The sequence below is a fragment of the Monodon monoceros genome, unplaced genomic scaffold (assembly GCF_005190385.1).
Source record: "Monodon monoceros isolate NGI ecotype Baffin Bay Population unplaced genomic scaffold, NGI_Narwhal_1 Super_Scaffold_15, whole genome shotgun sequence".
Classification (NCBI taxonomy): Eukaryota; Metazoa; Chordata; class Mammalia; order Artiodactyla; family Monodontidae; genus Monodon; species Monodon monoceros.
In genome coordinates this window covers 18,220,939-18,247,486 of record NW_021703771.1, presented here as the reverse complement: position 1 = coordinate 18,247,486, position 26,548 = coordinate 18,220,939, and the positions used below count along the sequence as shown (strand labels likewise).

General features: G+C 36.7%; 1 protein-coding gene across 3 annotated transcripts in view; it reads left to right on the top strand.

Annotated features, from left to right (window-relative positions):
- CEP162 (centrosomal protein 162) overlaps positions 1 to 26,548 on the top strand; it is a 91,624-nt gene that overhangs the window by 20,042 nt on the left and 45,034 nt on the right. For 2 of the 3 annotated variants that reach the window (XM_029223908.1, XM_029223906.1), the window contains 7 exons: positions 2,445 to 2,560; positions 4,187 to 4,217; positions 6,778 to 6,894; positions 15,073 to 15,264; positions 15,859 to 15,940; positions 20,249 to 20,531; positions 21,400 to 21,661. In XM_029223908.1, coding sequence (XP_029079741.1) covers positions 2,445 to 2,560; positions 4,187 to 4,217; positions 6,778 to 6,894; positions 15,073 to 15,264; positions 15,859 to 15,940; positions 20,249 to 20,531; positions 21,400 to 21,661 — 1,083 coding nt within the window. The remainder of the gene's footprint in view (positions 1 to 2,444; positions 2,561 to 4,186; positions 4,218 to 6,777; positions 6,895 to 15,072; positions 15,265 to 15,858; positions 15,941 to 20,248; positions 20,532 to 21,399; positions 21,662 to 26,548) is intronic. The other variant, XM_029223907.1, reaches the window with a different exon arrangement.

The following is a 26,548-nucleotide window of genomic DNA, read 5'->3' as shown; positions in this document are numbered from 1 at the left end:
CTCATTATTTACAAAGTCCTTAATATCCAAGATGGTAGAGGAGAAAGTCCTCTAGATTGCATCATACTTAAATTAAAATTCACAGCCAAATTTTCCAACAGAGAATGAAAAATGTCGCTAAAATGTATCTTTTAGATCTTTTACATTGAGAATTGTTTACCTATTTTCTATTTATGCAAATAATATTTTCAAAGTTACAAGGGTATGGAATGTGATAGTAGAAACATATAACATGTGTAACATCTTCCTGTCAAAAGGTCAGAACGATAAAAATTAATATTCTCATTGTTTCCCAAACAGTGTGAAAGAGCTGGATATTATTGTCTCTGATATTTTTCATATGAGAACCACCTTTTCAATTGGGTTTTATTCTTTCATTTTTATATAAACTTAATTTCCCTTGGTGTTTCTTTCAGAAATCTCTGATATGCTATTTTCCTTCCTGTTATTTCTTGTCCTGTCTCATTTCTCTCTGTGACTACCAGTGGCATTTCCTTCTTGCTTCAAACCTAGTTTAATCATGACAAATTCATGAGGAGGAGGTTGGTCTTTTATATGTTGGACAATAGTATTTGCCTACAGACTATTCAGTTAGTAAGTGCAACTAACAAAATGTAGTTTTGAAAAATGCACATTAGATTAGGACTTTACTTAATCAGAAATAATATTTGGCTTTATTAACTTTCAATTCAGATTAAGTGCAACACAAGCTATAATAATAGTAACAAAGATAATTACTACTGCTAAACATAATGGCTAACACTAATATATACTACATATTACATAACACTAACTCTTAATCTCCTCAGCAACCCTCTGAAATAAGTACTGTTATCATCCCTACTTTACAGATGGGAAAAATGAGGCAAAGAGGGTTTGTGACCTGCTTTTGGTTCTACAGATGAAAACAGTAGAACCAGGAATTGAATCCATGTCTTCTGGCTCCTGGTCATGCTCTAAGCGCTATGCCACACTACCCAAACTGTTTCTTATACTGCTTCTTTGCAGTGACACAAACGCTGCATCCCCCTCCATTGATTTCAGATGGTTCCCAAATCTCAAGTAGTTGTCTGAGTTCATTGTCATACTCTCCCTTATCTCCTCTCTCCTTGTTTATCATCTTTACTTAAGAAAGACTAATCACTGAGGTACTTAAAATTCAGTGATTCCCACTAGAATATTAGGATCTTAATCATCTGTTATTGGTCCTAGCATCTAGAATTTGTCTAATACAAGGTAATTTCTCAGTAACTGTTTTGTGAATTGAATTATGTCTACTGATATTTAGAAAATCCCAGGCAGTGTTCTTTCTCATATAGAAGAGAAGGAAAGGTGTGCTTCTCGTCCTCAGAGTGTAGATATTGATGTAGTTAACCAACTCACCTAGCTTATCTACCTAAGTAACAATACCCATGCTGTTCCACCATTGTATTCCTTATGAACTAACATGGAGATGTTTCTGTAAGTAGATCTCACTGAAAGCACCCCTATTTAACTTAATTATTTTCAGACTTCCATTGTTAATCACATTCAAGTTGTCCCCTCTCTTCTAAGAGAGGACTGAAGGATGGCCATTCCAGAAGCAGACTCTCTTGTACCTCGTGCAGTCTTTCTCCCATCAGGCCATCCTGTCTGACTTTTGAAATACAAATAAGATTATGCATGATCAGTTCCAATCTGAAAAGGCCATTCCTGTTCTGTAGCCCACAAATCTCAGTCAGTCCTTTGAGTTAACGGCTGTAAACAACGAATTAAAAATTGATGAAGAGATCCTGGCCAGATAGTGCCTGCCCACCTTTGCCATAAGTAGCTTGATGGCATCATATTAACATGGACACACGTTTCCCTTCTGCTACAAAGCCATTGAGATATAATGTGGGACTTTAGCTGAGAAGTGCCCAGGATTAAGAAGTAGTGGAGGTCATATAAGGCTAGTATTTACCTGAGGGAGGGGTCAGAGATAGACCTTTCATAAGTACTGCTTAAGTGTTACAGAAGAGATACCTATAAAGACAAAAAAAATCAACTTAAAAAAATAAGCAAAATCCAACCTTTTGTTTAAGAGTGTCAAGATTTCACAAAAGTGCTCCCTTTTATAAGTAAGCAATTTTGAGATTTTTGTCTTTAAAAAATCAAGTAATTGAAGTTTGTTTTAAAGATAAAATTTCTTGAACAGCTCTAGAAATTTTCAGTTGGTTAATTATACAAAATATTAAAAATGTAAAACTGATAACTGTTTGAAAGTACAAAAATAAAACCCAAGTCTTACGAATTGAATTCTCTTTAAATCTTTGCCCAAAAAAGTATGTTCTTCAAGGTATCTTTATGTTAACATTTAAATAAATTATTCTTATGCATACTTCTTTTGGAAATCAGTAATATTTTCATGGAATTTGACTTTTTTGACAGTATGATCCTTGTATTTTTAAAACTATTTTCTTCAGAAAATTATAGTGATGATTTTGAAGATGAGGAGGATATTGATGCACCTTTGGCTCCTAAAGAAGAGACTAATTCCAAAGAAAATTCCAAATCAGAAAAAATAAATGTACCTAAACAGGTATGTATCAATTATATGTTTGACAGTTTGGAGACTTCTTTCATCACCTTAGCTGACTGTTGCTGTATAAAGAGCTCAAAATACAGAGTTCTTTATAGTCTAGCTCATTGTTGTAAAGTTATAGGTCTCTTAATACTCAGACGTTTTCTTAACTCAGGTGTAAATTTAAATCTTAATGAAATACATGGCAGTTGATGATTTTCTGAAAGATTTCTTTTGGCAAGTTTCCTTAAGCTTTAGAAATTGAAAACTTCATTAAAATCTCAAATCTAATTTTTAAACAGGTATATTAAACTATACTTTTCTTTGGTAGGTCTTGTCCTTGTGAAGTGCAATACATAGCTGCCTCAGTATTTATGCTAATAGTGACATTACTGTCTGAAACTTACTGGGCTAAGATTGTAAACTAAACTATTCCATTCATATTCAGTGTTGTTGTACTCTAATTCTCTTGTTTCTCAGTTCTTACCAAGAATTGGCTACCAAGACTGGCTAAGGGTACTATTCCATATTGCCTGCCAGACAGAACTTATCCTTGAAGCTACCTAATAGTAACCAGTAGGACAATTACTATTTGTTATGTTGGTTTTGATCTGGATACAGTCTCTTTTGCAACTGTGTTAGGACTAGATGTTTTGAACATATATGAAACCATAGACTCTAAATAAAAGCAGGGATCACTTTCTGGGTATTAAGAAATACTCTTATTTTTTAATTTACCTAGTACTTTTCCTTGGTATCATTATGTCACTCAGTTTGTGGGAGAAAGGAATATGACCTTAGAAATACATGAAGGTTAAAGCGATCTGATAATTATGCTTAGAAAGTTAATGGGATTCATACTTGGAATATGGCAATTACAATACTTTGTATTACAGTAATTTCTACTAGAAAAATAAATAGGTCAGTAGAGGGCACAATAGTTTGGTATATTAAGAAAGTATAGTCTGTATAAAAAAGTGTCCACCTAAATGTGGAAGCCTAGTAGAGAGCCGTCTGAGTAAGGGTCAAAATAGGAAGGAATGAAAGCTCTGCTCTTATGGGTGGATCCTATACACTGCCTATCCAGGTGGAGAATATAGGTGACACAATTAGAAAACTTACTCTAAGGGAACCTATAATTTTGACAAATTTCAACTATCTTGCCATTTGATGGCCTGCCTTTTTTGAAGATTTTGTCTTAAAATGTAGATGAAATGATGAGTGCAACTTATATTTGATCATTAATTTTGATCAATAGGGAAAATGGTGATATTATAATAGCAGGAATCTTACGTGAACTAGCCATGTTATCTTGGAGTTCGTAAAGTAGGAGAATTTCTGAGCAAGGTGGATGAACAGGTGGCATTGAGATACTTTAAACAAGGCTTATAAAGGCCTGAATTAATTGCTGGTAATCACCAAGGTTCTGAAGAGACTTCTAGACGTTCTCTCACAACTACATTCTCTAGTCTTATAGAATTGTCGGTGAATGAGTGTGATGAAAGAAATCTAGAAAGCACGTTTCTCAATCTTTTCATCATGGAGTAAAGCACTGGCTTTCAAATTTTGTTATTCTTTTGCATTGCAGTCATTTCGTGTAACTTCAGTTTCAAATCATGTAACTATTTTCTTTTTTTAATTTAGGAAGAAGAGAAAACTGGCATGCTGGCTAATGGTAAATATTATATATATTCCTAAATTTTCATTGGCAAAAAATTGGTCTGTTCAGAATTACATCTAAATAATTCTGAATAAATTACTATTTTTGTTTTTAAATATTTTCTGATGAATTAAGCTTTACACATTTTCTCAATAATACGTTCCTTATGGCTACCTTAAATTCTTCCTGTTGTATTTAAGAGTACTTATTTTTTAAAAGCCCAGCATGCCTTTATGGATAAATTGTACCAGACATTCAAAGATGTATTGATATCAGTCCTTGTTAAACTCTTCCAAAAAATACAGGAAGAGGGAATTTTTGCAGACTCATTCTGTAAGGCCAGCATCACCTTGATACCAAAACCAGACAAATATTCCTCAGGAAAACTACAGAAAAGCAATTCTATTTACAGTGACATCAAAAAGAATATAATGCTTAGGAATAAATTTTATCAATGAGGTAAATTATGCTTAAAACTATAAAACATTGAGGAAAGAAGTTGAAAACACACAGATAAGTGGAAAGATATTCTGTGCTCATGGATTGGAAGAATTAATACTGTTAAAACATTCATACTACCCAAAGTGACCTACAGATTGAGTGAAATCCCTATCAGATTCCAATGATATTTTTCACAGAAATAGAAAAAACAATCCTAAAATTTGTATGGAACCACAAAAGACCTCACATAGCTAAAGCAAACTTGAGAAAGAGCAAAGCATGGAGGTATCACACTCCTTGATTTCAAAATGTATTACAAAGCTATAGTAACCAAAGCGGTATGGTACTGGCATAAAAACAGACATATAAAACCAATGAAGCAAAAACAAAAGCAATGAAACAGAATAGCCCAGAAATAAATCCATGCATCTGTGTCACCTGATCTTCAACAAGGGTGCCAAGAATATACAATGAGGAAAGATAGTCTCTTCAATACATTGTGTTCAGAAAACTAGACATCCACGTGCAGAAGAATGAAATTGGATCCTTATCTCACACCACATACAAAAATCAACTCAAAATAGATCAAAGACTTAAATATAAGACCAGAAACTGCAAAACTATGAGAAGAAAACATAGGAAAAAAGCTTCTTGATGTTGCACTAGGCAATAATTTTTTGGATATGACCCCAAAAGCACAGACAACAAAAGCAAAAATAGAAAAAATGGTATTACATTAAACTAAAAAAAGCTTCTGCATAGCAAGGGAAACAACAGAGTGAAAAGGCAACCTATAAAGTGGGACAGAATATTTGTAAACCATGTATCTGGTAAAGGGTTAATATCCAAAATATTCAAAAAACTCATGCAACTCAGTAACAACAACAACAAAAAATTAAAAGTGAGCAGAGGACCCAGATAGACATTTCTCAAAAGAAGATATATAAATGGGCAAACAGGTGTATGGAAAGATACTGAAGTTCACTAATCATCAGGGAAATGCAGATCAAAACCACAATGAGATATCACCTCACACCTGTTAGAATGACTGTTACCAGAAAGAGGAAAAAATAAGTTTTGGCGAGGATGTGGAGAAAAGGGAACTCTAGTGCACTGTTGGTAGGGATGTAAATTGGCACAGCCTTTATGGAAAACAGTATAGAAGTTTCTGAAAAAAATTAAAAGTGGAGCTACCTTATTCAGAATCCCACTTCTAGATATATATCTGGAAGAGATATCTGTACTCCCATGTTTATTGCAGCATTATTCACAGTAGCCAAGGTATGGATACAACCTAAATGTCCATCAACAGACAAATGAATAAAGAAGATGTAGTATATATAATATTACACATGTATATGTAATATGTATATGTATTTACATGCATAATATTTCACTTTAAAAAAAGAAGAAATCCTGCCATTTGCAACAACATGGATGAATGTGGAGGACATTTACATGAAGTGAAATAAGCCACATGAAGAAAGACATACTGCATATTCTCAGATATGTGGAATCTAAAAATGTCAGTCTCCTAGAAACAGAGTAGAATGTTGGTTACCAGAGGCTGGGGTTGGGGGATATAGGAAGATGTTGGTTAAGGGGTACAAAGTTTCAGTTATGCGAGATAAATAATGCACAACAATGTGACTATAGTTAGTGTTGTATACTACTTGAAACTTGCTGAGAGGGGAGATATTAGGTGTTCTCACCACATACACAAAAAAGGGTAATTGGATATGTTAATTATCTTGATTTTGGTGATTATTTCACAATGTGTATGTTTATCAAATCAACAAGTCATAGATCTCAAATATATACAGTTTTTAATTGGCGATTATACGTCAATAAAATTGGAGGAAGAAAAAATTTTTTGTTATTTTTTGCAGGCCTTTTGCCTTTTACATATAAACATAAATTAGACTTGTATATAAGCATAGATATGTGTTGACGTAAGCCTACTCTGTTGTATATAAGAATAAAATGCTTCTTTTAGATCTATGATTATGTATTCTTTATATGTAAAGATTTATCTTTGTTTTTATACAGATTGCATACAATTTAAATATTTTGTTTATGGAACCATACAAGCTTCTCTATATTCCTAATATTTTTTTCTTTTATGTTATTCCAGTAGTGCTGCTTGATTCATTAGACTCTGTTGCAGAGGTCAACCTTGATGACCAGGAGAGAGCAACAACTAATCCAGAAGCACTGCCAGATATGACTGATAATGAAATGACAGGAACAGGTAAGAGGGACAAAGTAGCTGTTCTCTAAATATGTAATATTCTATGACTAATTGACTTCATTTCTAGGGAAATGTATGTGATATAATATATGTCATAGTTATATCAATAAAATTTTACATTTTTTATTGAAGTATAGTTGATTTACAGTGTTGTATTGTGTCACTGCTATATTCACTGAATACAGCAGTGATTAAATTATGTGTGTGTGTGTGTGTGTGTATAGACATACACACGTATGTGTATATATAACTTTTTCAGATTCATTTCCATTATAGGTTATTACAAGATCTGAATATAGTTCCCTGTGCTATACAGAAGGTCCTTGTTGTTTGTCTATTTTACATACAGTAGTGTGTATCTGTTAATCCCAAACTCCTAATTTATCCCTCTCCCCCCTTTCCCATTTGGTAACCAAAAGTTTGTTTTCTATGTCTGTAAGTCTGTTTCTGTTTTGCTAATAAGTTCATTTGTATCAGTTTTTTAGATTCTCCATATAAGTGGTATCATACGGTATTTGTCTTCTCTTTGTGACTTAATTCACTTAGTATAATAATCTCTAATTTCATCTATACTGCTGCAAATGATGTTATTTTATTCTTTTTTTGGCTGAGTAGTATTCCATTGTGTGTGTGTGTGTGTGTGTGTGTGTGTGTGTGTGTGTGTGTGTGTATACATCTTCTTTATCCATTCATCTGTTGATGGACACTTAGGTTGCTTCCATGTTTTGACTATTGTAAGTAGTGCTGCTATGAACATTGGGGTGCATGTGTCTTTTTGAGTTAGAGTTTTCATCTTTTCCAGATATATGCCCAGGAATGGGATTGCTGGATCATATGGTAACTCTATTTTTAGTTTTTTAAGCAACCTCTCTGCTGTTCTCCATAGTGGCTGGACCAGCTTACATTCCCACCAACAGTGTAGGAGGGTTCCCTTTTCTCCACACCCTCTCCAGCACTTATTATTTGTAGGCTTTTTGATAATGGCCTCATTTTAGTTTTGACTTGCCTTTCTCTAATTAGCAATATCCCTATCTTTTCATGTGCCTTTTGGCCATCTGTATGGCTTCTTTGGAGAAATGTCTGTTTAGGTCTTCTGCCCATTTTTGATTGTGTTGTTTGTTTTTTTGATATTAGGCTGTATGAACTGTTTGTATATTTTGGAAATTAAGCCCTTGTCAGTTGCATCATTTGCAGATATTTTCTCCCATTCCATGGGTTGCTTTTAGTTTTGTTTATGGTTTCCTTTGTGTACAAAAGCTTATAAGTTTGATTTGGTCCCATTTGCTTATTTTTGCTTTTATTTCTTTTGCCTTGAAAGCCTGACCTAAGAAAACACTGCTGTGATTTATATCAGAGAACGTTTTGCCTATGTTCTCTTCTAGGAGTTTTAAGGTGTCATGTCTTATAAGTCTTTAAGCCATTTTGAGTTTATTTTTGTTTATGGTGTGAGGGTGTGTTCTAACTTCATTGATTTACATGAGGCTGTCCAGCTTTCCCAATACCACTTGCTGAAGAGACTGTGTTTTTCTCCATTGTATATTCTTGCCTCCTTTATTGAAGATTAATTGAACATAGGTGTGCGGATTTATTTCTGGGCTCTCTGTTCTGTTCCACTGATCCATATGTCTGTTTTTATGCCAATACCATGTTGTTTTGATTACTGTGGTTTTGTAGTATTGTCTGAAGTCTGGAAGGTATGCCTTCAATTTTGTTTTTTTCCATCAGATTTGCTTTGGCAACTCTGAGCCTGTTGTGTTTCCATATAAATTTTAGGATTATTTGTTCTAGTTCTGTGAAAATGTCATGGGTAATTTGATAGGGATCACATAAATGTGTAAATTGCTTTCAGTTACTAGTATGGCCATTTTAACAATATTATTTCTTCCAGTCCAAGAACATGAGATAGCTTTCCATTTCTTTGAATCAGCTTTAATTTCCTTCATCAATGTTTTATAGTTCTGAGCATATAAGTCTTTCACTTCCTTGGTAAGATTTATTCCTAGGTATTTTTTAATACATTTTTAAAACAGATTGTTTTTTCATTTTCTCTTTCTGATATTTCATTGTTAGTGTAAAGAAATGCAACAGATTTCTGTATACTAATCTTGTATCCTGCTACCTTGCTGAATTCATTTATTAATTCTAATAGTTTTGGTGTGGAGTCTTTAGGGTTTTCTATATAGAGTATCATGTCATCTGCCTGTAATGACAGTTTTACCTCTTTCCTTCCAATTTGGATCCCTTTTGTTTCTTTTTCTTGTCTGATTGATGTGGCTAGGACTTCCAAAACTATGTTGAATAGAAGAGGTGAGAGTGAGCATCCTTATCGTGTTCAGATTTCAGTGGGAAGGCTTTCAGCTTTTCACTGTTGAGTATTATGTTGGCTGTGGGTTTGTCATAAATAGCTTTTATTATGTTGAGATATGTTGCCTCTGTACCCACTTTGGTGAGAGTTTTTTCCTGAATGGATGTTGAGTTTTATCAAATGCTTTTTCTGCAGCAGTTGAGATGATCATATCATTTGTCTTTTCTTTTGTTGATGTGGTGTATCACATTGCTTGATTTGCATATGTTGAACCATCCTTGTGACCCTGGGGTGAATCCAACTTGATCATGGTGTCTGATTCTTTTTATGTATTGTTGGATTCGGTTTGCTAATATTTTGTTGAGGATTTTCGCATCTATATTCATCAAAGATACTGGCCTCTAATTTTCCTTTTTGGTAGTGTCTTTGTCTGGTTTTGGAATCAGTGATGGTGGCATCATAGAATGACTATGGGAGTGTTTCCTCCTCTTCAGTCTTTTAGAAGATCTTGAGAAGGATCAGTATAAGTTCTTTTTTGTATGTTTGGTAGAATTCCCTAGTGAAGGCATCCAGTCCTGGACTTTTGTTTGCAGGGAGTTTTTTTTGTTTTGGTTTGGTTTTTTGTTTGTTTTTTTTTTTGCAGTACATGGGCCTCTCACTGTTGTGGCCTCTCCTGTTGTGGAGCACAGGCTCCAGACGCGCAGGCTCAGTGGCCATGTCTCACGGGCCCAGCCGCTCCGTGGCATGTGGGATCTTCCCGGACCGGGGCACAAACCCATGTCCCCTGCATCAGCAGGTGGACTCTCAACCACTGCGCCACCAGGGAAGCCTGGGAGTTTTTTTATTACAAATTTTATTTCAGTTCTAGTGATTGGTCTGATCAAATTATCTATTTATTCTTGATTCAGTTTTGGTGGACTGTGTCAACAATAAAATTTTCAGTATCATATTTGCTACTATATTTAACAACTTAAATAATCTGAACTTGCTAATTGTGACACATAATGCTAGTAGGCTGAGTAAAGTGTGTTTTAAGATATATACTTGTTAATAAATGAATGAATGCTGTTGTTACAAAGTATAGTATTGTAGATGAATATTGACTCATTTTCTGTACCCCACCCCCCCCGAGTGTTCCATTAAATTTGCCATGCATCAGAGAATTGAGACTTCGGTCTTGTGCGTTTCCATAGTTCCCTCTGTGTAGGCAAAAGCTAGATCACATCCTAAAAGACCTTGAAGATAGTGCCTTTTCAAACTTTTTTTAAAGCAGTGGAACTCTTACCTCTAAATGGAATCTTAGGTAGTACCTCTATATAGATAAAAAATGTATTTTATCAGTATAAATATAAATGTTTACATATGTGACATTTACTTATAAAGTTAGTGAGAGTAGTAATGGTCCTTTGAAATTCTTAAAATTAAAAGTTCTAGATATTTGTTACATTCTTATATCATCAGACTTCCAATATGTCTGTATATTTTGTTTTTGTTGTATAATATGAATGTTTTCTTGGTTTACCAGATAAACAAGTGCAAATGGGAACTTTTCAACTTGCTTTTTTGCAAGTCTCAGTTGACCAGTATGGTCAACTAAACCAACCCAGACACTTGGAAAAAAAGAACAATAGAAATGATAAATCACTAACCAACTCTGAACATCTGCTTGCATTTTATTTTTATTTTATTTCTTATTTTTTTTCTACTTTTCTATGGAAGTATAATATACTTGTATAATAATTCACCTATCATCATAGCTTGATGAGTTTTCAAATACTGAACACATCCATGTAACCAGCAACCAGATGAGAAAACCAAACATGATCAAAACCACAAAGTCCACTCAGATCTTTTATTTCTAGTCAGTGCCGTTCCAAGAGTCACCACTATCTTGTTTCATCCACTTCCATTTTAAAACGTAAAAAAAATTAGAACAGAATTTTTCCATCAAGACATGTTACTCATTTACTTGTTACTACCCAAGTGAATATTCCACCATGCTGAAAGCATGTGCTGAGCACATGTTCCTCATTCTTACTGCTGTTTTTATTTAAGTACTTGTCACATATGTGCTGTGATGGTCAATCCACTTGCACTTCTTTCAGTAAGCAGATATGGATTCTTTTAAAAGACCAGTGTAGAGCTACAGCTTTTCTAATCAGTGATGCATAGTAGAGGGTTCTTTTATGTACAGGATGGCCAGAGAAGCTTTATTCTAAGATACACATGAAAACAAAGCCAGAGGCAAGAGTTATCACTCTGATGCTCTTTACAGTTACATAAATGGCACATTTGAGTGTGCAGATTATTTTTTATTACAGTTTTTGTGTTTTAAAATGAAATTTCAGTCAAATGTCTGTGGAACCCGTGATTTTCTCTGAAAACTGTTTTGTAAAACTCAGTATGAAAACCGCTGCTGTAGGTTATAAGAAAAACTCAGAAATAAAAAATGTATTGCTGGAAGCAAAAATTCTATTAAGATGATCCAGGTCAGTTATATAAAGCTAAATTTTCTTGGTCTTATTTCTTAAATGTTCTTGACTCTGAAATAATTTGGTAAGTCAATTACTAGAAGAGTGTAAGTATAATCTTATTGTCTTGTGGCCTTGGATTCATATTCCCAGCCTTTCCAGTTACCAGCTGCATGACACTGGACAATTAATGCCTCTAAGCCTGTTTCCTCTTCTTTAAAATGAGCTCTTGTGATGATCAACTGAGTTAATATATAGTGCCTAGTATATTGTTAAGATTCAACAAGCAGTGGCAACTGTGTGGTTCTCATCATTATTATTTATATCAACACTCTGTTAAGAGTACAAATTATAATAAAGAACCTGAAGGCATAGAGTATAAATACCTTTTGGCTGTGAGGTATTGAATTTACCTAGCATTTCAAAAAATACACTTGAAAATTTTCAAATCAGCACCTGAACTTGGTTTAAAAACTGAAAAGATCAGTGGCTTGTTTTTTGTTTACCAGGTGTCTTCCAGTATTAAGCAGTCTCCGTTTAGGTAATATGTTGTCAAAGATTATCTCTTTTTTGATAATACTATTCATGAAACTTGTGCTTTATTGTCTTAAAATGGTTGGTAACTGTAAAATGAGGGCCAGATCTAGCCTTTTGCTTGTTTTCATTTGTTTCAAGGGCAGGTACCATTTTGTGCTGTGGCTGCATGACCAGAGCAGTCACAGGAGGACAGTGTGGCTCCACAACGGGACCCTTGCCTCTGCCCAGTAGGATTTGACCCTTTTCAACCTCCTAAAGTGGAAAAAAATTGGGCATTTTTGACTTGTGGTGATATATAAAATACATGCAGAGAAGTCAGCCCTTTTCTCTATAAAATGCATGAAAAAAGTTAACATATATGACCCTGGAATTATTTTTAACATCAGTTGGGTTAATGACTCAAATTAGGAGAAAAGTGCCTTTCCCTTGCTCTGTTTTCTGAGCAGCCCATAATACCACTCGATCTTCCATTTCTGATTTCTAACTTTTAGGTCGTTGCTTTTCTGCATGTTTGCTCAGCTGTTGCTTTAAGCCAGAGCCTCTTCTTTCTGACACCTCACACGTGTTAAATTTGGTATGAGCATTCAGTGCTGCTGTGCGATTTGCCACTGGGATCATTTCTTTTATACATACTCTGAAGATAATTAAGCATCCTGGTATTTCTGTAGAGGAGACAAAACACCTTGTGCCTTTTCCCTTTCTTCATAAAAATTCATTCTCTCCCTCAGTCACGCTACTCTGAATCTGACAGGTGGTTTAGGGCAGTGGTCCCCGACCTTTTTGGAACCAGGGACCGGTTTCATGGAAGATAGTTTTTCCATAGGCGGGGGGCGGGGGAGTATGGTTTCGGGATGATTCAAACACATTACATTTGTTGTGCACTTTATTTCTATTATTATTACATTATAGTATATAATGAAATAATTATACAACTCATCATAATGCAGAATCAGTGGGAGCCCTGACCTTGTTTTCCTGCAACTAGATGGTCCCATCTGGGGGTGATGGTAGACAGTGACACCCAAAGTGTGTTGCTTACATCCAGCCTACTCTGTAATCTCATTTTGGTTGCTGTCCGGTAGTGGACAGCTAATGTCGCCGCTGATCTGACAGGAGGTGGAGCTCAGGCGGTAATGCCAGCGATGGGGAGCGGCTGTAAATACAGATGAAACTTCACTCACCCGCCTGCCGCTCACCTCCTGCTGTGTGGCCCGGTTCCTAACAGGCCATGCATGGCATGGCCCGGGGGTTGGGGACCATTAGGCTTAGCTTAGCAGGCAAGGTCTTTTTCCTCAAGTCCTACTGAATATCCCTGCCGCTAAAACTGTCAGTGATTCTGATCTCATGGTATCCTCCACTTTTTTGTTTTTAATGTATTTAATCAAATCTATTCCTTTATTGGGCATGCTCCAAATAACAGTGGTGACCTGAAGCAGTAGATAGAAAGATATCCCATTGTGAGGCATTCTTACACAATCATGTGTGGCACTTGGCTCCCTCTTATGTTTAGAGTTGAAAATAGTTCCTCAGAATTTTATACTATGCAACTTACACATCATATAGAGGAAGAGGAGGCTGTATATGCTCTTGTAAATATTTTTAGGCATTAATTGATTAGTTCATGGGTATCAAGAGAAAAGGAGACTGGTCACCATATTTCTCTCTTTTTGTTTTTTCCACTCTTCTATAGCACTTTTTTCTTTTCTCTAATTTTGAAAATTCCACTGTTAGTAGTGAAGAGTACAAAATTAGTAAGAAAATACTCATAAAAGTCTTAGATCATTGTTGTCATTAGATCCTTTGAATTATTTCCTCTAGAGTGTATTCATCAGTTAGTGGGAAGAGGAGGAGGTTAATAGGGAAGGAAGAGTGAACAGTGACATCACGTCTCCTATTTTGGATGACTGGGTGACTGATCATACCACAGCCAAAATAGCAGGTACTAGTAGCAGAACAGATTTTGTTGGGGAATATGATTAATTCACTCGAGGATGTATTAGATATGATTTGCTTATAGAACAGTCTCCTTGTCAGGAAGTTTAATGTTCAAAAAAGAGATAAAGACAAAAGACATAGATTTGGGAGTCACGTGCACATGGGCAGTTATTAAGTGAAGGGTCTTGATGAAGTTATCCACTCCACTACCACCGCACCCCCCAGAAAAAAAGAGAGGTTTTAAAAAGAGATGGAGGAGCCCTGAGATGAGTCATTTACCATACAAGATGGAAAAGCAGCCATCAGAGCAGTGGGAAGAACAAGAAGGCGCTATGCAGAGGAAACAGTCCCCAGGAAAATGGCAGGGTCACACGTCTCACAGGGTGAAGAAAATTTTTAAAAGTTGAAGAAAATTAAAGGCTGGGTTTGGCTACTAGGAAATCACTTTCTATTATAGCAGCTTTAGCAGGCTGTAGGAACATATTGGTTTGCAAAGCTAGAGGATTGAATTTCAGTTGAAGAAATGCAGAGTACAAGACGCTTGGTGGCCCCATGAGGCAGAGAGAGAGAGAAGAGAGACAGAATCCTTGAAAAATTGTGTCAATTTGAGAAATTTAGTAATAGTTTTATCCAATGCAGAGAGGTCGATTAAGGGTAGTAGGAAGAGACGATAACTAGTAGAGTCATATTTTACAGTTAGCACGTCAGGACACATCTCAGCCCGCTACAAGAGTTCCTGAGCCTGCTGTGATTCATGCTGGTAGGCTGTGGCCACGCATGACCCAGGTTTGTATTTCACTCTATTTTGATCACGTCAGTATTGTCCTATAGGCTTGTACACCATTCCTAATAGATTAAGGGACAATGTTAGTGTTCCATATTTCTTAGGTATTTGTGTGAATATACTAGAGACTACATTTAATTCAACAGGTGTTTCTTATGGACAGAGCAGTAGTGACATTGAAGCACTACATCAGGCTTATTGTCATATTGCCCATTCTTTGGGAGATGCAGATGAACAAAGACCTGAGAGTAATGCAGTGGAAAATACCAAGAACTCAGCAAAAGATCATCCTCAAGAAAATGAAGGGTCCTCTAAAAACATCTCTACCACAGAATCTGGTAAAAGCTTCTTTGTTTGAGACCCTCTCTGGACAGTTTCCAGTGTGGTATAATTTAAATGCAGTTTGCTCTAGTGATTGTTTCTCAGTATCTGAATTTAAAGCGTTTGTATAAATCTGGGAATCACTGGTTTAGCTATAAAGTTAGAGCTGAACATAGGATGAAACTTCAGTTCCTCCTCTAATATGCCTTGACCGAATTAAGAAATCAGTTGCGTATTTTCACATTTTTTACACTTTTCCATGAACATATACTAAAGTTACTTTTTAAATAGAGAACAGTATTTTGGGATCAACTAAATATATAATTAACGTGTGTAAGTGTGTGTGTATTTGTGGATACACCCATACACATATATTTGATGTGTGTACGTATATATATATATATATATAGAGAGAGATAAAATATGTAAATATATATTTCAAATATGAATATCAAAGAAGATTTTCTTATAGGGGGAAACTGGGATTATTGTATGTGCTGTTCTGTTAACTACGTCAATCAGAGAAAATGTGGTTTTGGTGGTATTAGACACTAAGTTAAGCAATTTACATAAGATTTTTGGTTGCTGTTTTAACTTTTCTCCCCTCTCAGATCTGCCCACAGTAGAGGAGCTGATGAAGCCCATCAGAATAGATTCCTTTGGGGTCAGTGGTTTCGCTTTACAACCTCTCAGGTATGACTTTTTTGGAATGGATTGAACAGGTTGTTTGTTTGTTTATTGTTTTGTCACTGGGAACTTTTAGAATCATTTGTTCTACAAAACCATTCCTAATGAATGATTAACGTGTAGCTGGTATGTGTCTACCTGTGAGTCACTCCTGTTTTTTTTTTCACATTAGTTTTACTCAATTAGTTTATCAAAATTCTTCTCATGGTAAAATTTAAAAATAAATGCTACTAAAAAGTTGCTGCCACTAGGTAGGTAGTCTTAAAGCTTTCCACTGAAAAATAAAATCCCTTCAGCTCTAAATAGCTCAGGGACAGTTGATTTGAATGCTGAGAGGGAACATTAATTTTATTCTGTGCTGAGTCATCCATTCACTTCTTTATAAGCCAGTTAGTTTTACACTTAGTCACAGACCAGCTGTTGTCTTTCAGGGTGAGTTCTTGGGTCACAAGAAAAATGGGCTTCATGAAAATGTTCCAGCTCTGGTACATTTTAATGACAGCTTGTGGGACATGGCTGTCATTCACCAACACAGAGAAGCATATCACAGTAGCCTCGTCGTAAGGCTGCACTTTGCATTCGTGAAGCACTTAGAGTGTCACACCCTTTATCTCATGAGATCCTCAGAATAAGTAGGTCAGGCATCTTTATCGATGAAACTGAGGTAAACCAACTTAGTGGTGGAGCTCTCACAGGAGCCAGTAATGACGACGATGGTGATGATGACGACAGCTAGTATTTTAATCACATGCTTACCGTGGGCCAGGTACTGTGCAGAGTTCTTTACATACTAGATTTTATTTAATCTTAAAGCAACTCTATGAGGTCTCTTCCATTATTATCCCCATTTCATAGACAAGAAACTGAGCTTAAAGAGGTTAAGTAAATTGTTCAAGATCATGTGGCCATAACCCAGGAATGCACTTGGATTGTCAGGTCTTTGATCTCCATGAAATATTTCTGTGAAAAGCCTGTCATCCATGCATGTATTCATTTGTTCATTTGTGTTATCAACAGACAACTTTTTGAGCCTCCCTTGAACCCCATCCTCATCCTGTAAATCCACTTGCAGTGATTTCTTGGCCTTGTTCCTCCGTTTGTGCTAATTGAGAGAAAATGATGCAGCGTAGCTTACACTAAACCCCGTCGACTTGAATACTAAGCCTAGTATTCTTCCACTGGTCTGCAGTGCTAGTTAGTATTTTTAAAGCGCAGTTATGCTTACTTACCATTGCTGTTTGGGGCTGTGCTAGTGTTACTGAAGAGATTTTTCACACATCCTGTGTCTTTGTTGGCGTAGGTAGCACCATTTTAATAATGTGAGTTCTAAATAAGGATTTTCACATTGTGTTTTAAAAGCTGAGAGCCAAGCGTACTTACATTAAAGGCATAACAATAATTATAGAAATGTCAGTAGTATAAACTTTAGTACACATATCAAAAAACTTTTTAGTAAATTAGGATAAGTAATTCTAGCTGCTGTAACAAAAATATCCTTGAAATTTTAGTAGTTTAACATCATCAAAAATGTATTTCTTGCTCGCATGATAATTCCATGTGTCTCAGTGGAGTTGAGGCGGGACTCTGCTCCACATGGTCATTTAGGGACCCAGGCTGCTTCTGTCATCAACACACAGTTTCAAGGTTCTCATGGCCTCATCTAAACAGTTGCTAAGGAGAGAAAAAAGATGGTTTAGCATAATTCCTTTTAACTGCCTCAACACAGAAATGTTACATCACTTCAGTCCACATTCTATCGGTAAGAACCAGCACATCTAGCTAACAGAGTCCAAGAGGGCTGGGAAATATGGTTTGCTTGTGTGCCCAGAAAGAAAAGTTAAATGCATTTGGTAGGCATCTAGCTAGTCTCCACAAGAATCTCCTCTTTTAATAGCCAAATATCCATTCTACTCTTATGAATACAAAGACCTACTCAGCCCCTCCTCAAAGCAAACAGCTCAAGTCCCATTCAGGACTCTGTCCATCTGAAAGGCCAGGATTTCCAGGTGAAGCACAGTTCTCTTTATCAGGTTTGAATATAGCTCCTCATTGTCTACTAATCAATGAATTAAAGAGACAAGTTACATACTTCATTACCCACACCCTTCTCATTCAGAAAGGAAAAGTATGAAGAAAATACAGCCATCAGTAATGCAACTTTGAAATCCAGTGAAAGACCTTGTAAAGACCCCCTACCTTGAAGATGGGAATTTTCCTTAATTACGCCATTGTTCTGCTCTTAAGGAGAAACTACCATATATATATATATATATATATATATATATATATATATATATATATATACAGGGTGTGTGTGTGTGTGTGTGTGTGTGTGTGTGTATGTATGTAGGTATATATATATATATGGTTCCGTATAGCTCCTGGTTCCAGTTCTTCAAGGATTTGTCTTGTATTTCATCACCATTGGCTTCAACTGAAGGGGGTTTCAGGGGAGGAAGCTATGCCCATCTTGGAGGATGCACTGGTTTCTCCGTCCACTTTCTGCCTACAGGTGGTTTTAAGGCTCCCAAACAAGTCTCTAGTCTTTTTTTTTAATAGTAGGGTTGTGGTTTCTTTGTAATTAGTTACTTCAGAAAGTTTATTAGGCTTCTGATCTATTTGGTTCCAGTTAGTCCCATGTGCCAGCAACTACACTAAACACTCTTTGCTACACAAAGGTTTTAAGTCTGCTTTATGTCTTTGCTTCCTTGTTCTTTTGTTTTGTTTTTTCTCTCTCAATTTAATTGCAGCTGTCTGGATATTATTAGGAACAATAACCTTGTGTTTGAAGATGACACTTATAATGTGATATTTGCCAAGGGACTGAGTCACTCTTTTCAACCACGAAGTCCCATGATGTCTTGCTTTTTCATAGCATTTTTCAGTGCTGAATCTTATTGTTTGAGTTCAGACACAGAGAGTGAACCTAAGAGGCCCTGAGTTTCTAGACTCTGTTTCCTTTGATTTCTTCTTAAAAAAACAGCCCATTCTATCTTGAGCTCATCTTTTTCTCATAATATCTTGTCAAAAGTAGCCAGTAGTAGCTAGCACCTAAGAACTGCCTGTTCTCTCCTACCATTTCCTTAGTACCCCACACTCGGTAGCCATGTGGTCTGCCTTATAAACTGTTATAGGTGACAGTTTAGCAAATGTTTTGTCGCTATAAAACATGGGTTGTCACCTCTCCAGCCTCTACTGTCAGTTTCCTGCCACCCAAAACCCAAGCACTAAGCCACTGACTCATATTTTAGGTTCTTGTCGCCATAGCACTCACATTCTAAAGGCCAGAACTAGTGAATGGCCCCATCTAGATTGAAGGCGTTGAGGAAATGTAGTTTAGTTGGTTCACAGCAAGAACAGGGAACAGTTTTGATGAGCAGCTAGCCAGGTTCTGCTACCATTAAGAAGGAAAGAGCTATTATATTTTCTGATGATTCCAGCTACTTCTATTATTTCTAACAATTATCAGGAAGCCAATCTATCTTATATGAAAATGGTAGCTTCTTAAACTTCCCTTTAATCTTATTTTATAAATTACAAAATTAAATGACCTAATTGACCATGATTTAGTAATTTGACAATGACAATATCCGTATTTTGGGAGCTCCCATGATATGCTGATATTTAACCACATTTATAACATTTCCTTAAGGGACAGTTTCCATATTTTGAAAATCTAATGGTCTGAAATGTGACATTGCATTTAAGTGTTTTAAACCACAGAGATGATTTTATTTCAAAATCCTAGTGATTTTTCTTGTTTTACTTAAAAATTTTCCTATACTGTGATGAAATTATGCATTTTAATATTTATATTTTATGGCTCATTGACGTAAATTATGGTTACTTGGTTTCTTCTAGAAATGTGTAAAATGTTTTTCCTGCTTCAAATGCATGTTGACTTTATGAGATACTATAGATAAAAGATATATTACAAAAAGGCCACTAAGAAATTCATTTTTAAATTTTTCTTAGACAAAACCAATCTCAGTCTTGTTTGGTTTGGCTTTCCTTTGAAGTAGGTCTCAGAGTCAACCATGAAGTCCTGTATATTATACTGCATTACAATTATCACCTGAAATTTAAAACAATTATGTGATGCTATGTGAGTATACTCTGTTAACCAGAATTATAAATGATATATTTAACATTAATGACCTAATTTGAAGTTACAAATATTAGATATATTTAATACTCTCATATATTAATCATGTAAATGTATTTTATACGTATCACGTGTATGTGTATATTAATAAAACTGATATTTGAGGAGTTATATAGGGTTCATTCTCTGTGTCCTGTTTTGTTTTATAGCTATAAGAAACTGGCTGAGAATAAAGAATCTGAATTTGTTAGACCTTTACCCCTTAATATGAACCAAAATGTTATGTCTCAAGAACCACAAACTGTGAACCAATTTTTGGACAGAAATGAAGAGAATGTAGTTTTAGAAAAGGCAACAAATGAAGGTAGAGAAACTAACCATCCAAGAGTAAATGCTGTGGAAGAACAAATAGATAAAATGTACCTTGATATTTTGAAGAAAAAAATATCTGTTGGTCCTTCATTATTACCTCAGGATGACAAAATAAATAAGGTAAGTTTTTATAATTCAAATTGATTTGACATATTGATAAATGAAGTTATACAAATACTATTGATAAGTATGTACTTCTTAAGCTAGTGGGATTGGTTACATACTAACCTCCACGTAGATCCTGGATATCTGTGAGCAGTCTATAACAACACCCTGTAGTCCCCAAATTTAAAAATAGCACCGTAGCATTAGCTTTCTTCTTGAAGCCATTCTTTATATTTTTCATTTTTTTAGTAAAGGTAGTCCAGAGTTTGAGTAACATAAGAAAATAAAGTGTATTCGTCATTCTAGTGCTTTTCAATCTTTGTAGTAGTTTGTGTTCTGCAAAAGTAGGTAAGTTGACATTTCCTATAAATGCTATTAGCAGCTCTTAAGAAACTTATATTTCATGGTTCCTTTTTTCTCTGTTCTTGATTTATTCTGATTATATAGGCTCCATGACCACAGTATTCCATTTTTATTTTACAGTTCTGAGTTATGTGTTTACCATAAACTATCTCCTTGTATCAATAGAATAAGGCAGGGTACTAATAAATTTTTACCTTGAGAAATCTGGAGAAAAAAGAAGCTAAGACTTTTGTCATTTCAAAACATGTTCTTCCCTGCTCTCCTCCATGTTGATTCTAGTAATTACATGTCTTGCTTTCTGGCAAGCTTATTTTGTTTTATTATTTTGCTTTGTCTTACTCCTGACTTTGAAGATGTGCTTCCAAATACTAAAATTCGGATGAATTAGAGAACTTTAATATAATGATTTGCCTTCTATGAACTATGTTCTTTAGTAATCAGTACGGTTTTGCTATCTGTTAAATCTTATTTGCAACTGTAGTCGAAGTTTAAGTACTAAAGAGCTTGTACTTGTATGCAGACTTTTAGATCTCAACTCAGTTCTGGAGAAGAAGGGGCTGGAATTGGTAAACAGCTACCATACAAGAAGGCCAGAAGTGCACCTCCTTTATTTAAAAGAAAACCCCAGAGTGGATTATATGCATCAGTTAGGAGCTCAGGGTATGGCAAACCCAGTTCACCCTTCAAGACATTTTCTAATCTTGAAAAGAAAACTTCAAAGGACATTATGAAGAGCAAAAGCTTGAGATCCATTCCTACCTCAAATCAGGCTAGGAAAAAAGGTAATCATATACTCTTTTCATGATAGAATTCTGTACACATAGTGTATCATTTTATTTTCTTTGTTCTCTACTTTCCCTGTTTCCTTCCTCCTTCCATGAACTTCCCTTATTCATAGAAAAAAATTACTCATAAGGTACTGCATTCCATCTTGGAAAGATTCAATTCAATTGAGTTCAGGAGGTTTTTCATCATAAGTTCTAGGTTTTCCTGAACGAGACCCAGAAAGTATGGGAAGTGAATATAAAATAGGAGAGTCAAACCCCTCCTCATCTGGTTGGCTTTGTAATATCCAAAATATTTGCCAGAGAAGAGCTATGAATTCAGAATGCAAATGGCAACGTATAAATGAGGGTCAACCATCTGGGTATTAGTTCAGTATAGACTTGGAGAGTAAGGATGTTTTATAGATCAAAGAATGCATACTTTTATACTCAGTGTCTCTGTTAGTTATTTCCTAATGTAGTTGCTTATCGCTATATTGGCAGAAGGAAAGGGTAATTTTCCTCTTAGAAGCCCAAGCAACTAGTAAAAGAAATAGAAATGCTCAAGTCAAACCAACATTTCTGTTGCCTTAAGACTCCAGTGGGGAAGGGAGAGCAGTAGAGCCAGAAGCATTTTGTTCTTTTCTTTGTGATTAAATCAAATAGGTTACCAATTCCATCATTGTTTTCTGGTGATAGTTGTCGGAGGAGAACTAACCTCACTGGAAAATTCACTTCTAGCTTAAAAAGTAGGGAAGTGCCTTTCCCTACTACTGTCAATTCCAGGACCACTTTGTCTATATTTAAAATTCTTTCAGCATTAAAGACTCTTCTTCTGTCTGTTTTGGTGTGTCTTCACTGCAGCGATCTGTGTGTGTAAGATGGAAAGGCTAGGGCTGATCTGTATGAGAGTGCAGGAGAACAGCAGTGGGGGATGGCTATTCTGGAGAGACAGGAATATGATTGTTGGCTTAATGCAAGCTTCCTTTCCTCCTGTTCTTAACCTACGGACCTCTGACCCCTTTTCCTAAGAAGTCTCTTGTGTTCTCTTATTTTCTCGTTTCTGTGGGACATCTGCTTGTGATGTTGTCATCTACTCATTGTTATTAATAATTAACTGCCCATTGGATCTAGTGCTTAATGTTAAGGAAAAACACTTGGAACATTTCCCAAATTTTAGAATCATCAAGAGGAGTGTGAAAATGTTTCATTAATGTTTTAGGAGTATTCATTCTGTACTTTCGGGATCAAGAAAATGAAATTTTGTTTTTAATATTATTTACTCTATTATATGTATTTTAGATAAACTAACCACCAACATTTTTGAAGTTTACTTTATCCAGATCCATTCACATAACAAATATTTTTTGAGCACCGACCTTGGTCCAGGCAATATTAGAGACCCTTGAGATACATTGGTAAACAAAGTAGGCAAAGATATCTCCCCTCCCTCATTTTGTGGAACTTTCATCTGATGAGGAGAGATAGACTTTTAGCAATATGCATAATAAATCAGTAAATGAGGTTATATGCTAAGGAAAACTAAAGGTAGAGCAAGAACGTCAGTGGGGGAGGTCACAGTTTTCAATAAGATAGAGTAGGCCTCCTTGAGAGAGAGCCATTTGAACAAAGACTTGGAGGAGGCAAAGGAATTGGCCGTGTGGATAGCTGGGGGAAGCGTATTCCAGAAAAATGAAATGACTAAATAGTGCAAAAGTCCTGAAGTAGGGAGTGATGCCTGGCATGTTCAGGGAACAGCATGGAAGCCCATACGGCATGGGCAGAGAGAGTAGGAGATGAGACCGGAGAGTCAAGGGAGAGGCACATGTAGGCTTTTCTAGGGCATTTTAAAGACTTAGGCTTTCACTCTTAGTGTGAAAACATGAGCCAGTGAAACGTTTTGAGCATGAGAGTGATTCATCTAATTATCCTTTAGACAGATTTCTTTGGCTGATACCTTATAGACCATATACATACAAACATATACACACACTGTAGAGGACACAGGAAGAAGCTCAGAGCCCAGTTAGAAGGTGATGTTAGGAGTGCAGGCTAGAAGTGATGGGGCTGGAACCAGTGTGGCAGCAGTGGTGGTGATGAGAAGCAGTTGGGTAAGGGTATATTTAGAAGACAGAACCAAGAGTCTAAAAGATCGGTTTGGGGTTGTGAGAGGAATCGAGGATGATGGCAACTGGGAGAATGAAGTTACTCTCTCGCTGGGATGGGGAAGGCTGAGGGGGAGTAGATCTGGGGGTGGGGAGAAGACCAAGAGTTCAGCTGTCGAGGTGATAGTTTTGAGGTGTCTGTTCTACACACAAGTAGAGAAAACAAGGAGGCAGTTAGGTAGAAAAGTGTAGAGTTAAGAGGGTGGTGTGGACTGTAGGTTTCAGATGTTAAAGATGAATATTTTTGAAGCCATGTTTGTCTGGGTTTTTTTAATTGAAGTATAGTTGATTTACAATATTGTGTTAGTTTCAGATGTACAGCATAGTGAAATTTTTTTTTGCAGATTATATTCCATTATAGGTGATTACAGGATATTGGGTATAATTCTCTTTGCTGTACAGTGAATACTTGTTGCTTATCAATTCTATGTGTAGTAGTTTGTGTCTGTTAATCCCACACTTGTAGTTTGTCCCTCCCACCCCTCTCTCCCCTTGGTAACGACGAGTTTGTTGTCTATGTCTGTGAGTCTTTCTGTTTTGTATGTACATTCATTTGTATTATTTTTTAGGTTCCACACAGAAGTTTTATATAGTATTTGTCTTTCTCAGTCTGACTTAACTTCACTAAGCATAATGTTCTCTGCAACTGATGAAGATTATCAAGAGAGCATATCTAGAGAAAAAGGAGGCAGGGCCTGAACCCTGGGCATGCTAACCTTAGGAGGTCAGGCGGAAGAGGAGTCGCCTGCAAAGAAGACAGAGCAAGGTTGCAGGAAACCTGAGTATGCGGGGTCCTGAAAGCCAGGTGAAGACAGTGTGTAAAGGAGAATTGATCTGCTCTATCAGTTGCTGCTGAGGGATAAAGAGAGATGGGGACTGACAGCTGGCCTTTGGGTTTAGCAGAAAGGAAGCCATCAGTATTGGACAAGCAGTTTCCGTGGATATGTGGCTGTGAAAGGCAAGCTGAGTGAGGATAGGAGGAGTGGAGTTGGATACTTCGAGCTCTAGATGCCCCTGGAGAAAAGCATGTAAAAGGTAGGAAGAAAAAAATGGGGCAGTAGCTGGCATGGAAGTGGAGTTAGGAGAAGCCTTTTATTTTGCTTTGTTTTGTTTTAATGGGAGAAATAATAGTTGTGAATGAATAATAGTATGTTTATGCACTTTGGAAAGATGCAGTGGACAGGCAGAAATGCATGATGGAGGGGAGAATTGCTAGTGTCCTTGAGTAGAGGAGCTGTCTTGGGATCCAGTGCACATGGGAAGAGTTGGCTTCAGAGAGGACCGTGGACAGTTCGCCTGTGGGCAAGCCGATAGGAAGGGGGGAGATGTGGGTGCAGACTGGTGGGTGGGTAGAAGTGGTGAGAGGTTGCTTCCATTTACTCTGAGAAGTAAAGTACAATGTGATGAGGTGGCAGTGAAGTTGGGGCAGGGGTGTTGGAGGAGGGAAGATGTGAAAAGGCAATCCTGGAGGGTTAGACTGCAGCAGGGAGCGTCGGCGTGCAGTTAGTGACCACGAGTGTAAGTTGAGACCAGGCAGGGGGTGTGTGTATTTGTATATGTGTGTGCACAGCCACATTCTACTGCACGATTGCAGGTGTTGGGTAGTTGTATAGTTGGGGTTATCAAGAGGCGTGGCTTTTGCCAAATGAGTACAGTGAACTGAGAGAGGAGCAAGAAGGGAGAGACCAACGTATGTGGAATGTAAGTTGAGTCATGAAGGAAGAAAAGACATCGGGGGGGTGATACAGCATGACACAGGCAGGACCACAAAGTGAGTCCCAGGGGGTCCCAAGGATGGTGGGAATCCAGGTGGGAGGAAGGATTGATGGAGAGTAAATGCATTACTGGTGATAGAAAAAGATCTAGAGCGCCAGTGGGAGAGAGCAGCTGGGGCGGAGAGGCACGTATATACGGGGGTTGAAAGGATCTCCTGTGCGTGTATGGAAATTACTGAGAGTGAAGAGAAGTAATGTCATGGGGTGGGAAGGAAACGAGGGGGTTGGTATAGAGGTTGATAGATTAAAGTAATATTTTTATGGATATTTTTCCCTATTTCACAATTTCATAGTGCTTGTGACTACCGAAATAAAAAAGAAACACATCAGTAAAATTCATATTAAAGTACAGTGGTAAACTGTGACTGTCTATTTTTATACTGAGCTACTTTTTCTCATTAGACCATCCATTAAGTATGATTTTTTAATCTCTGTCTTTTTATTGGAAAATTTCCCAGAGTGACTTTAGTTTCATTTCCAAAGAACTGGAATTCCTTTGGGGTGGTTGTTACTTGTCACAGCTTTGGGTCTTCAAGAAGCAGACCCTGAGGCAAAGATGAGTGTCCAGAAAGTCTAGAGACTGTGCTTGGGATCCACATTGGGTATGATGAAGAAGAAGCCCAATGACTGGGGCTTACGCAGTTAGAAGGCTTCTTTTTTTTTCACGTAACCAAGAAACCAGGGCTCGTCAGTTCATAGCTGGTGCAACTGTGCAAGGACCCTTCTTTCCTGCTGCAAAATCCTTAGTTGGTGACTTTTGTCTTCCTTGTCACAAGATGGCTACACAACCTCCAGGCCTGTCAGGAGGAGAGGTGAAAGGTAAAAGGTCCCTGCCTGTTAACTCAGCAGCTTCTTAATCAGAAAAGTAGTCACTTTCTTGGAAGTGCCATGTAGCAAACTTTTGCTTTCATCTTATTGGCCAGAACTTTGATCCTGTGTTTCCTTCCCACCCCTCTCCCCAGTTG